The sequence below is a fragment of the Rhizoctonia solani genome, chromosome 13 (assembly GCF_016906535.1).
Source record: "Rhizoctonia solani chromosome 13, complete sequence".
In the NCBI taxonomy this organism is placed as follows: Eukaryota; Fungi; Basidiomycota; class Agaricomycetes; order Cantharellales; family Ceratobasidiaceae; genus Rhizoctonia; species Rhizoctonia solani.
Genome location: NC_057382.1, coordinates 1969990 through 1983288, shown reverse-complemented (window position 1 = coordinate 1983288; position 13299 = coordinate 1969990). Strand labels below are relative to the sequence as shown.

General features: G+C 49.1%; 5 protein-coding genes across 5 annotated transcripts; 3 read left to right on the top strand and 2 right to left on the bottom strand.

Annotated features, from left to right (window-relative positions):
• Positions 1-512: 512 nt before the first annotated feature.
• RhiXN_07463 (nitrogen permease regulator of amino acid transport activity 3 protein) lies at positions 513-3638 on the bottom strand (the record flags this gene model as incomplete). Its single annotated transcript, XM_043327279.1, has 7 exons — positions 513-536; positions 589-694; positions 745-967; positions 1054-1496; positions 1551-1706; positions 1774-3381; positions 3430-3638. 7 exons carry the CDS (start codon positions 3636-3638, stop codon positions 513-515), a joined length of 2769 nt encoding a protein of 922 aa, XP_043185751.1.
• A 121-nt stretch (positions 3639-3759) lies between these two features.
• On the top strand, positions 3760-4965 carry RhiXN_07462 (uncharacterized protein; the record flags this gene model as incomplete). Its single annotated transcript, XM_043327278.1, has 2 exons — positions 3760-3916; positions 3977-4965. The coding sequence occupies 2 exons, from the start codon at positions 3760-3762 to the stop codon at positions 4963-4965; spliced, it is 1146 nt and encodes a 381-aa protein (XP_043185750.1).
• Positions 4966-5486: 521 nt separating this feature from the next.
• Positions 5487-7044, top strand: RhiXN_07461 (Peptidase family M28 protein; the record flags this gene model as incomplete). The annotated part of the gene is made up of 6 exons (XM_043327277.1): positions 5487-6003; positions 6073-6279; positions 6341-6532; positions 6592-6737; positions 6794-6891; positions 6948-7044. 6 exons carry the CDS (start codon positions 5487-5489, stop codon positions 7042-7044), a joined length of 1257 nt encoding a protein of 418 aa, XP_043185749.1.
• A 400-nt stretch (positions 7045-7444) lies between these two features.
• On the top strand, positions 7445-8453 carry RhiXN_07460 (uncharacterized protein; the record flags this gene model as incomplete). Its single annotated transcript, XM_043327276.1, has 3 exons — positions 7445-8029; positions 8084-8337; positions 8393-8453. 3 exons carry the CDS (start codon positions 7445-7447, stop codon positions 8451-8453), a joined length of 900 nt encoding a protein of 299 aa, XP_043185748.1.
• Positions 8454-8772: 319 nt separating this feature from the next.
• Positions 8773-11118, bottom strand: RhiXN_07459 (Ferric reductase like transmembrane component; the record flags this gene model as incomplete). The annotated part of the gene is made up of 9 exons (XM_043327275.1): positions 8773-8788; positions 8845-9202; positions 9263-9402; positions 9458-9654; positions 9715-9969; positions 10023-10162; positions 10220-10258; positions 10313-10382; positions 10444-11118. 9 exons carry the CDS (start codon positions 11116-11118, stop codon positions 8773-8775), a joined length of 1890 nt encoding a protein of 629 aa, XP_043185747.1.
• Between the last annotated feature and the right edge of the window lie 2181 nt (positions 11119-13299).

Below are 13299 nucleotides of genomic sequence, written 5' to 3'. Positions count from 1 at the left end.
GTCTTTTTGATCTTTTGGTCCAAAACTGAATAGATTGGTTTGAATGTGAATTACACAGTAGAAGCCCACGACGGATATAATCTAGACCGTAAAACATGCCGGAGTCGTTCGTGTTGTTTGATATCTACCTTTGAACCGAGACTTGAAATAATTTTGCAGGAGAATTCCAGTTCATTTGGAAGCCTGGGGGATCTACGCGCCACCATCGACCCAATCGAAAAGGGACTTAACTGTCCCGGAAATACCCAAGTGCTCCAGAAGAGGAGCCAGAAGCAGCAAACGAAGCGTTTCAGAGAGCAATTAACAAGTCAATATACGGATGTGTGCATTCTTGGGAATTGGAGGAATAGTGTCCATGCGGAATCCAACGCATGTGAGGGGAAGGTGGCGACACTTAAATAATACGATGTGTTTAACCGAGACAGTCAAGCATATCCAACTTCGGGCTCGGCTCAGCCATTTTTGGTATGAGTTAATCGTATGGTTGATGCAATACACAATCCAATGTTCATTTAAGGATGCAAGAAAACAATCAACTATCGGAGATTTAGTGACGGATGGATCACGTAGCCCAATAATCTAACTCACATATGTATCAAAGTGATGAATAACCTCCCTAAATTCTCGTCGAGTGATATCTTCCCTATACAAGATCTCGTCCGCAGTAATTTTACCGTCAAAGTATTTCCGAATACTGTGAATCATGATCAACTTGACTGATGTATGCATGATGTGTCTACTTACCGATGGAACCTTTGAGATATCCCTGGGTCCTTCCCTTCGACCATGGCCTCCATCCACCTCATTTCCAACTGAGTGGCCTCGGCTGGTTCGGCTATGATAACACCCCCAGCACTAGCCAAATTCGAATCCTCTTCCAGTAGTGCATCAATCATTCCTACTCCATCTCCATGAATACCTTCCTCTTCCACATCTTCATCATCAATCCAGTCTTCTTCTTCCTCTTCTAGCGCATCCTCGGGCATCAATACCAAAGGCTCCCTGGGATCCGACTTAATTGTTCAGAACTTAGCGAAGACCGACTGGACCTACGTCTTCGGTAACTATGACTCCCATGACGGCGCATCAACTCGGGAGAGGAGGGGTCGAACATGTCTCCAGAGGCGGTACCAAAGTACACTTCGACCTCGTCGCTCGCTTTGCTCCTTTTCCTCCGTCTCCTCTTGATCTCTCTCTTTCCGACAACCTGGGCTACCTCTTTCCCTAGTCGGGCATTTTCACGTTCCCGGGAGAGTGCGCCTCGCGTGGCGGCCCGGATTTCGGCTGTTGCGACGACCCGGACCCGGAGGTGGAGTTTTTCGAGGAGACCGTGGCGGAGAAGCCAGACTAGGACATCGAAATAAAAAGATCGGTGATCTCTGGAGGGGACAAGCGAGGAAAAGGGTCGGGAATATGACGTTAGTGTGGCGAGGAGCGAAGGGAGAGGTGGAGCCGTGGAGAAAAGGCGAGAGAATACGGCACTGAGTTCTGGGAGGCTGAAGCGCTTGTCAGATTAGACGCGAGCGCGTTTCGCAGCGGTCTCCACTTACGGACGCTTGAAGGCAGGCGCAGCAGTATATATTACTTTCATCCCTGGCGGGATAACGTCCACGATCCGTGCCTTGCGATTGTAGAGTAAGAGGCGTGTCATCGGATAAACGTCTACTTTCAGGTTAAGCTCCGAGAGTTCGGCGATGTCAGACAGTCTAACCCCGGGCCAGGGGCAAAGATTAGAGATGACTTTGTTGGTGGTGGCAAACGGAGACTACTTACGACAGTTTCGGATCGACAAAGGTCAAAAATTTCCTAAACATATCTTCATCCGCCAAAGCATCTTCATCTCCACCCGCGCTCCCATTAGTGTTCCCCGTACTGCTCATCCTGCCAGAATTCATCCGAACGATCATTTCAGCCCCTGTACCTGGTCCCGCGTCTTCAAGCAGCAGCAATCCTTTCCAGGGTAACAATCTAGGGAGCCACCACCCGAACCTCCGAGCGTCTTCAGCGCGGCCAACTTCATCCTCGAATTCGTCTTCTGCTCCAGTCGAGGCCGGACCCTGGTCAAAGTCCGCGTGTGGGTCGACACCGTCTTCGGGTATTCCGGTGCTGGCGACCCCTCCGAGCATGGCGGCGTGCCGTGGAGGTAATTGAATGTCCAGTGGTACGTCGTTGATTTGAATGTGCGCAACCGCGCCTTTGGTGACGGATTCGTACACCGTTTTGATAGCCGCGGCAAGAGGGCAAGTGTCGAGTGCACGTTGACAATATTGTTGAAGTGGGACATCTGGGCAAACGTGAATCAGAACGATGAGATTTGGATTAGGATAATGTGAACTACTATCGACAATGCATTGGTCTCTTAGGCAGATCAGCTGTTCGCTGGCCTTGGCTACCCATCCCGAGCGGCCTTGTTCGTAGTGCATTACAGCAGTCATCTTGAAGGCAATTTGCTGGTAAAATACGTCCATATACCGGTGTAAATCTCTTGGGAAAACGGATTGAGGGTCAAGTTTATCAATGACCAGCACTAGATGGAAAGAAGTCAATTGGGGAGCACTATCAGCGTCCGATGCCGATGTCGAATTGGAGGCCATGTGCGGCAATATACGAGTAGAGCTGGTCATATGAGCTATGGTTGAAGATTCAGACGATGGCTCTGATATAGGCGTCGTAGATGAAGGTGTAACTCCGGGAGATGGGGATAGTATAGTATCACCTGAACTCATGCGCAACTCGAAAGGAGGACGGGTCGGCATACGCCCTCTTGCCTCGCCGATGGAATTGTGGGATTTAGAAGCGCGCGGCGTCTGCAGGGCTCCAAACGAACTGCTAGTAGATGCAGGTAATTCAGAGAGTTCCAGCCGTTCAGTGAACAGCCCTGGGCGCTCGATAAGGGACCCCGAACGCGGAATATAAGAACCTGGCTGCTCTCCGCCTCGGTCAAACCCAAGTGCTCCTCGTTCGCCAAAATTTCGTTCGGTGGTACCGGGAAGTCGTTCGACTATCGACGCAGCTCTTGACCTGTACAGCTCCTCCCACCCCCACCCCCCATCCGGCCCAGCGTAGACGGGATGCCCAAGAAACGTGAGCTCGTCAACGACTAGCTCGAATTTTTGATGACAAAGTGCTGCTTTGGGGCTAAGAATATTGGCCAGAAGACTAGGGCGATATCCAAGAATGCTGGAATATATATCAGGGTCCTGGCCGTGTCTGTGTGCTGGAGAAGCATTATGCGAGTGGTAGCTAGAGTAGTTAGATGGACGAGGTGTCGGGCCACGGGATGACCTGGGCGGAGAATGGGGAAATGATAGTGAGGCTCGTCGTGGGACTTGTATACCAGGGCGAGTCCACTTGTAGTCATCTTCACTATCGTCTTCGTCACTAGCTCATGTTTAGTCAGTAGGTAAGTGACATGGTATTATTACTGACTTTCCTCTTGCTTCATATCCTCCAGGTGTTTCAGAGTTGTAGTAGGCTGCGCGCCAGCTCCCATCTGGCTCAAACTTGTCTGGCTGGGGCCTGGAAAGCCTGGGCCTTACCATAGGGGTTGGGGGCCATCGAAACACAACTTCGTCGGGATTTTTGGGTGTCTGAGTGACCAACAAGATGCCTATTAACGGGCTGATAATTTCAGGCATGAGTGTAGCCCTTGGTGGCCAATGCCATTGGTGGGAGGTACAAAGAAAGAGCGAAATGGATCACGTGCGACTCGAATTGCTTCTCTCGATCACGTTGAAACTCAAGCCTGCTTGTACTCTGATGACCACTGTCCACACTTGCAGATGGGAATGGTGCCGTGATGCATTTAGCAACCATGCAGATTTGGTTGACCATTTTAAAATTCATATGATGAGGGGCAGGCCCATCACGAGGAAAAAGGCGGCTGAAGTGCTGCGAACCGAGGGATATACGCCAGGTGAGTGGCGATAGTATGTATAATTCCTATATGACTATCGACATGATTATACATCAATAGAGGAAATTGGAGTACGGACTATTCCCGGCTATGTTCCAGCTCCATCGGTCGTGGACGACCCCGTTTCTCAACCCCTTGGAGATCCAGAGCCCAGAAACTCCCCTATTATTGAGCCGCAAACGCCAAAACCAGTGGCTGCAGCTGTCGTACATACTCCCAATTCGGGTATGGATATGCCGCCCAGCTCTCCCCCACCCGCCTCGCCCAGCCCGCAAAACACGCCAATCGCTGACCAGCTCGAAAACATGTCGATCAGCGAACCAGAAGATGGCAACTTGGGCACTTATTCTCACATGATGGTACCTCTATCAAGTCCTTCCGCCAACAGCAACAAAAACGGAGCCAATACTCCGGGCTCAACTCGTAGCGCTCGCGGTAAACGCAGGTCCTCGTTTGCAGAAATGTCTTCATCCCCTCCACCGGACGAATTCAGTGCGCCCAGGAAGCAACCCCTCCCTGAATCTCCCACCGTAGCTGTCATCATTGCCGAGCGGGAAAGGGGCCTTCAAGAAAAAGCAAGGGAGCGAGAGAACATGGTGGCGGCTGAGAGAGCTCGGGAACTGCGCCGAGAAGCCGACAAAGCAGCAGAGAAAACCCAAAGGACAGGAAGTCCTCCAAGAGGCGCACCCAGCGTCGTTCGATTCCGTGGACGATGGCGAGGACGAGGACGCCGTGGTCTGACCCTGTCTAGGGCTATCCCTCCAGGGACTCCCCAATCCAAGGCTCCTGCGCCGTCGTTCAGCCCACCACGACCTGTATCGGCCAGTCAGGACACGGTCGACAAAATGATGAGTCAATACACTCACGCAGATTCAGATGAGGATATCCATGCGAACCTGATGGAGAATCTGGGCGGTGCAGATTGGGGATTGCAAACCCAAGTACCATTCGCACCACAGACACAGGAATCCTATGGACACTCAGAAGCCAGTGGCTCGCATGGTGGACCCCAGTCCCAGGCTGTATCCCAAGGGTCTCAACGGTACTAAACTCGTGGTTCAGGTTGGATATGTCTGGTGGGAACCATTTATGTATCGGTATACTTGCCCCATCCACGGATGATCTATTTTTAGCCGAGTAACGGTTTTGTTGCTTCATTATAGTTCTTTATTTATTTATCCCGTGCCCACTGTAGGGTGGTATACGTATTTACTGCTATTGTAATCGATCGAGTGAGGTTCAAAGCAACCCAACTAGAAGATATATCCAACTCAACCAAGGATTCACTCCCTCCCATGCTATATAATCCGGGCATACTCCTTGCCATAAGGCTTATCAACTAACCATGTGAACCACCGGCTACACTACACATCACGAGACTTCCTCTCCGCATGCCTCTAGGTCAATTCGCATTTGTGTCTTGGCACGAAGCGCTTCCCGGAGTTTGCACCGCGCGTAAGCGTGCTTCGTCCACCCGGTTGTGTCACCTATCCATACTGCTGCAACTCTTCTTGCGGAAGACTATAAAATACCTTTCCCTCAGTATGCTGTCATTGTTTACTCGCTCAAGATGTACGCTGCCGCCTCTTTCTTGTTGGCCACCGCTATCGGTGCGCTTGGTGTTCCTGCTACAGTATCTGAATTCAACGACCTCTCACTTCGAACGATTCAGTTCTCGAATGAACATATCGAAAAGCTCCCTATTGCAGCTATTGAATCGCTACGCTTCGCACCTGCTCTTCCGCGCCCACTCTCCTCGGACTCGCTAAACGCCGCCCGAGCCTCGATAGCCAACATCTCCATTCTCACCGCTACCACTATCTCGGACGAAGCAATTGAAGAGCTCCAGGGCCGATACGAGCGTAAACTCTGGGGTCCAGGATATGTCGATATTACCGATTCGGGACCGTCGTCTTCGATCAAGTCGAGAGCAGTCGTCGCTCCCAACTATCCTACCCCCAATCCCTCCGCCCACCCGGAACTTACTCCGATGTTGGCCATGGTTACCGCGTCCGAAATAAAGTCGTACGTGAGCCAATTATCGACTGGTTACGCGACGCGGTACTACAGGAGCACGAACGCCCGGGGTGAGTTTTCGAATTGACTGGATATATGCACGATGTTTTTTTTTCTCAATTATAGCTTTATTCTATTAGCTCCGTCCCTTTGGATCCAGTCCCAGTTTGCTTCGTGGCTCGGAACTTCCCAAGCCAAGCTGGCGGAGAACTCGTTCAACCAGCCCAATGTCATCGGCCGTATCGAGGCCAAGTCCGGGAGCGCGAGCGCCGGCATCGTCATTCTCGGCGCGCATTTGGACTCGACCAGTCAATCGGCCTCTTCCTCTGCACCAGGAGCTGACGACGGTACGTGTGTTTTATACGCCACATGACGAGATCGTATTGACATGGATGCGGGGCGGTGTAGATGCTTCGGGTGTTGCGGTGATGATGGCCATTATGCGCATTCTCAAGGCCAACAATTATCAGGGCACTTATGCTATCGAAGCTCACGCTTACGCCGGTGAAGAGGGTGGCTTGCTTGGTGCGAAAACGCTCGCCGCTTCTTATAAATCGGCCGGCAAGACCGTCCGAGGTATGCTGGACTTTGAGATGATTGGTAAGGCGTAGTTATTGTAGTCCTCCGCCTTTTTTCCAGACTAATCGAGTTATACTCAGGTTACCAACCCAACACTTCCAGCAACTCTGGGAAATCTAGCACGATCACTGTCTTGTCGGACCCTGTCAGTGCTATGAGCACCCATATGACCAACGTCGTCAAGGCTTATGTACCGACGGCTGAGAGGCGGAGCGTTAGCTGTGGTGTAAGTTATCCACCTTCAGGATCTGTACGTTGATGGTACTCACGAGGACACCCAAGTACGGATGCAGTGACCACTATGCATTCTACGATGCAGGGTATCCTGTCGTCTGCATTGCCGCCTATGGGCCCAATGATGGCAACCTCAACCCCAACTAGTAAGTCTCAAGTTTATCCACAATCGGATTCGAACACACGTTCTTATCTCTACCAGTCATCGCACAACAGATACCATCGACAAGCTGAACTTTGACAAGGGTGTCGACTTTGTAAAAGCTGGGCTCGCTTGGGTTGTTGAGGTAGCTGCCTAAATGCGCCATTGCGCATGTGCGAAATCGAGTTCATTTGCGATTCGCCAATCGGCCATCTATTCACTGGGGGCGGGGAGTGTATTGAATTTTAACTTTTAAAGATGTTAATCACATGTACTTTAAGGTCAGATAAAGCTGTTCAGCTCGTGAGTCCGAATCTCAGCGGGTCAATCTTCCGAGTTCATCATCAATGTTTCAAATTGCGTGTCGGATATCCGCCATTCGATCCATGTGGTCTGGCCAGCGGATATTCGACCCAGTAGACCAGAATCGCCCAATCAAGCAGAGACTTGATCGTCTGCTACGGATTTGTCACCCGCATACACATACACTCAAATGAAAGTCCTAGTGTATAGTATCGGTTTCCACTAAACTCACGAACTATAGATCCACTTGCAGCATGGCCCGGTCACTGCAGCGAGAGTTCGTCGACTCGTCCGTTGAGCGATCCCTGAACGATTTACTTGCCCAGCTCCCTAGCAATCGCCACCCTCGACCCATAAGTATACTCGAAATCAAGGTCCCTGATACTGCATGGGCTGAATCCGTCGCTCGTTGGACAAAGGATATCTTGACCCCCGGGCTCTATGGGCACTCGAGGAGGAGCTTTTTTTATGCCTCGGCTCTGCTTGATCCCGAGCTAGGTAAATTGCATGAAACAGACTCCGTGTGGAGTCGAGTTTACTTATATGAGGTCTTTGATACTGCAGGAATGTTTTCTCCGGAAGTAGTAACTAACGCAAAGCGACTCGGGTTAGAAGAGAACATGTGGCTCGCCGCAATGCTTCACGATGTAACACTCGTTCCGGAAGTTCAGGATGACCTAGCAAATCAGCTGAGTTTTCAGATTCAGGGAGGAATACTTGCCCATGAATACCTCTCTTGTCCCCAACCTCAGCTCACTTTAAACACCTTACATTGGGGAACTAATTCAAAAAATCGTTCCACTCCGGCCACACCCTTATCCAAATACCAAATCGGAGAGGTAGGTGTATTCATACTAAGGTTACATGCGCAACTTAATACCCTTATTATCAAGGTTGTAGAATCAATTGTTCTTCATACGGATACCATGCAACCAGGAAGGCTGAACCTATGTGCTCAAGCAACACATTTGGGAATAATGCTCGACGCACTTGGGGGTGGTCCGCCTGCCGATATTCTACGTTTATGGCACCCGGATACCATTTTAAATGGAGCAAAGGAATGGCCAAGGGCCAAAGAGAACGAATCTTTAGTTGAGCCATTGGTGCGGGAGCTGGAAATGAAACCAGGTTGCCAGACTACTACAGGGTAAGTCAAAGCGAAGTAGTTTCAGCCCGGGTTTTGAAATCTTGCAACTCAACAGCGCACGGGCGTTCCCCTTGCTGGAGCTAATGCGAAGTAATCCATACTTCGAGATGAAATGAAGATACGGCTCGGCCACTAAGCAATTGCCCCTCTATCTGTATTCGGACAAATCCGCACCTCAAAATGCCTAAAGGATAAAATTATATCGGAATTACAAACTACAACCATAGATACGAATGACGCAAGGGGCAAACCCCGATGAAGTACATGTAATAGACAAACAAGGAGTGAAAGAAATAACGAATAGAAGTCGGAACATAATGTAAACCCCAGAATAAATCAAGTAAAGCTGGCTTCAAACCAATAACTACACATCCCACCCTTCGATCCTATGAAGTGATACCACATGACTCCATTAATGACGACAATCAATATGCTCTACCACCCAAAGGTTCTGAACGAAACTTTAGCATTGAACCGGAATGACTAGTAGGCTCTCGAGTTACTTACTCGGTGTGCAGTTCCAATCCTCCAACGGATCGTTGGGCTTCCGAGGGCGCACCAGATTTCGCCGCATATACGCTTGAAATTAGTTGATCCGGACCGCATGCCGCCAGAATAACACCATTCTTAGGTGATTGATGCATGCTGATCGCATGTTGAGTTCTGTCAAGAACACTGCTCAATTCTTCCAAGAGATCCGGACGCCCGCTTTTAATTTGAACGTTGGGAGGAAGACGCGTTTTTAAACTATAAGCATTGTCCGCTCCGCGTGTGTAGAAGACAGAGACAGACAACCTCAAGTCAGGTATGTCCGCGGCGCGCTGAACAATTTCAACGAATGTAGACAAATACGGATCTGCGGCAGCTACAGTCGAGCCGGGTCAGTCTGGCCGAGTCGCAATAGCCCAAATTAAGCCAGACTCACAAGGGTGCTGAATGGCCCAAACAAAATTGATACACATTGCCCGAGCGGCTCCGCTTGCCTTTTTGGCAATGATATCCTCCAGGACCGAGGTACCAAAGGTGATGCCACTACCGCCCAACACGAGCATAACTCCGCTGAAACTAGCGAACAACGTGTTACCTGCTCCACCTAAATCAGGGATAAAGGGCGTTAGACAAGTGTTCGATGTGGGAGGAAGCGCGCTGATAGCGCCCAAACTTGCCATAGGGGCCTTCGATCAAGACGTAAGCACTACGGTGTTCCTCCGAGTTTGATTTGTTGTTCGCCATTCGGTACAAAGCTGATGTCCAGTCACCGGCACGCTTACAAACGAGGGTAAGCCCTTCGGGAGCGTCACTGGAAGAGTTCGCAATCTAGACAATTCAGGCAGTCAGCCTAAATGTTCGTTTATCTGAGTAGATGGGTCGGCTCACCGTAAAAGGATGGCATTCCGCCCATCCAAACAGGCCCACGCCGAACGAGAGGACTCGAATCCTAACATGTTGACCGGCAACCCAGCCCTTGTCCAATCGTGGGACATAGACATGAGTAGAACCGAGCTCTGGGACTGGTGTCAATATTGCCTTGCGTACCCGAGTCTTCACCAGTCTTGTTACTTGATCGGCTGCATATATCACAATGCAAGTAGCAACATAAGGAGGCGCAACTTCGGGCTGATGCTTCCACATCTGTAGAATCGAGTTGAGTTATGAATTAGAGCCCCCGTATTAGTACCACTTACCCCAATCATAAATGTAATTAAGCCAATTATGTGCGAATAGAAAAATAATCCATAGACTCTGGCACGGAACCATGGATGAGACCCCACAGCAAGGAGACAAAGTGCAGAAAAGGCCACCACTCCCCATGAATGAGATGATACTGTGGAGAAAGTCAGTATATTTGTCGTACATAGCAGACAGAAGTTTGGAATCTTACCCGCTATGGACACAATGCCAAGTTCGGTGAATGTTACAACTGCGGCAAATAAATGAGGTCAGCAGTGCTGGAGATACGTAAACGCCCACTCACGTTTCCCGACAAAATGAAACAACGAAGCGAGGAACATTAATTGACCGACCCATCGATGAACGAAGTTAAGCTAACGAAAGATGTCTCAATATGCTGCGCGAAACGGCTTATATATACACAGATATACGCACTTGTTCGTAACTTATCCCGGTTAGAATAGTGATAACACTATTCTTGGTTCCGAGTGCAAATGCTACAGGCATCTGAGACATGACCACGAAACCGGCACGATTGGTATTTGTCTTCGGATTGGATTGGTAAAACATTGCGATACATATGATTGCCAGGTACACTGAGAGAATCGTGAGTTGTCGAATGCTGTAGCCCGCAATGTGATAATCCAGGAATTTCCCAGCAAGAGGAACAAAGGAACGTAAACTTGGTATATGGGCTGGCGGCGCCCCCAATTGGCGACCTTTATTTGAAGCAAGAAGGCGGGCTCTGATTGTTGTTGTACTACCGGCGTGCATAGTGGATGAAATAGTAGGTGCTGATAAATCCCCAAGATTGGGTTGGTTGGGCGGGTATTGATGTGTTGTTCTGGGAGATGTTGGTTCCTTTTCACGAACGGAAGCTTCAGATTTGGATGCTGCTTGTTTACGGGGATATTGGTTGGATTGTTTCCCTTGGAGTAACAGCCACCCCTCCGTCCTCCCAGATTTATGAGCGTATCGAGCTATGGTTCGTGGTAGATAGACGAGTGTAGCCACTCCAAGGATACCGACTAAAGCCATATCGATATAGAAAACAAGATCATCGCTAGTGATGCCGGACTGGGCTCCAGAAGGTGGTCCACTAGAGGCCATGAGTGGGCAATAGAAAGTCAAGGAAGAGGTTGCGCCATGCTGACTGCGGGTGGGGCATCTTTATACCAAAACGATGTCACCTTGAGGCCTGAAAATGCCGAGGATTTCAAGATACGTATTCATCGGGTTCGGCTTATGCATCACTGCCTCATGCTTAGGCGTGGCATTCGACGTCAGTTAATCCAACGGGGATTATCCAGTGTTATCATAAAGTTATTTCATAACACAGTAATAATATGAGGATAGTAAGAGCTGCGGAGATGCGCAGTAGGAACACTGGAACGCTTCTTTCTTGGCCAATTGAAATCAGTATCTGGGGATTTGAGCGATGATGTTATGAAGGCGCTACGAGCACCAACCATTGAGTCAATACACTGTGCATTCCAATGGGAGTAAAAATTATGGCTCACGAGCTATAGCTATCAATACATGAATCATTTAACTATAGAGCAAGTCCACTCCAATGCGTTATGGAGGTGGACCGTTGATCGTGACTGATCACAGTGGATGTTCAGAACCGGTATGAAATTACTGTGATCGCGTCCAAGGCTGGTTTGCAATTCAACAAGGTAAAAATGTGTTCGTAGAGTTGGTCCACCGCAAGCTTACAAATGCTACGATCTAAAGATACACACTGCACGGTCTTACACAACCGCTGTGACTGTGTACGTTATTGGCCTGACACAACTGCAAATTTGTCGGCGAGCACATACCCTCAGAGCCAAGCACCTTGATAAAAGGCCTCAGCCTGAGTGGAGAATGGTCCGATCTCACTTGGAGCGTTTTTACATTCACATCTATTCAACCACATCTTTATACCATAGACACTCTGTCCCGGGCGCTTAGGCTGGGACCCCAGCGTCATTTTGGCGACGTGAAAATGCGTTCAATCGATATCTTGATATTAGCCAACCAGCGTCATGCTTGGCATTATCGGATCTTACGCGGAGCCATAGGCTGGACTGTTAACTGTGTTATTGAGGCTCCCGGCAATAGTAAACGGTGGCCATTGAGCCCAAATATATGCAGTATGATTGACATACTCACAATAACGTGAGCTTAAACCCACGCTGGAGCCTCAAGCTAGCGAAACTACCACTTCTACCACACAATAAACCCACCACTCAGAGCAACACACTCAGCAGTTGGACCATCCAGAAAACTGGAGTTTGTTGATACTGTACACGAAGAGTACGCTAGATGTGCAGTGGCACTGTTTGAAAAAAACTGAACCACGTTTGAACCTCCAAGTCGTGGCGCGCGGCCATCACGGGAATTCAATGAGGAGCGTGTGGCGTGCCGCGGCACTAACGGGAATCCACCCAAACTTTGATTAGTGAACACAATCCAGTGTCTAGAACACTCGGGCATTAAGTTCAGTCACCGATCCTCGCTCTACAGAGTCAAAGGATGTTGACTATAAATGGCTGGAAGCCTGAGGTCGGAAAACCTGATATTCAATGGTCCAGAAAATTGCGCAATTCTTATCGTCTAACCAAGTATATACATATCTTAATAGTAAATACAACATGTGCATGCTTGAAGATGGATTTTCTATATATGTATGAGCCACTGTTCTGAAACTTTCCGTAATTATAAGTTTTGAGTAAGTGCTTACCCTTCTATGAACGGTGGTATTGGCGCGGCAAGGTTTTGTGCCAGGTTTATACAATCCAATATGGCAAGTAAGATGGTACTGAGTAAGAACACGTACTCGGAAAATCATTCCCGTCTCAGGTCATCAGGGGTTAGTTTATTTATGACGCCACGAGTGCAAGTAATGTTAATTAGTCAATCTGACTGTGTGATCGCTGTCGATTTAATCAATCACAAGAACAGGTAGAACAAATTCCGAATCCCTAAACCGGTTGGTGAACCTGAAGAACCAGCTTCCAGTTGTTCGCTGCGCTAAGTTTGAATTGTTCCTGCTTTTATGTTCACAATAGTGTTATATTGGTGCTGAATGAGATGTCAAAGTTGGGGATTGCAGGGTGCATTTAAAATTACCCCCTCTTGAACTTTGTTCCCGACCTCCGAGGTCATATGCCTGAACTTTTGTGCGTATGCGAACAGCCGATGCCGGGGAGGATCGTCGCAATCAAACCTAGTGAATCCCTGGGTAGGTAAGAATGATGCACTACGGGCCGTAGAGGACGGGACAAGCCGATTGACCCATACATC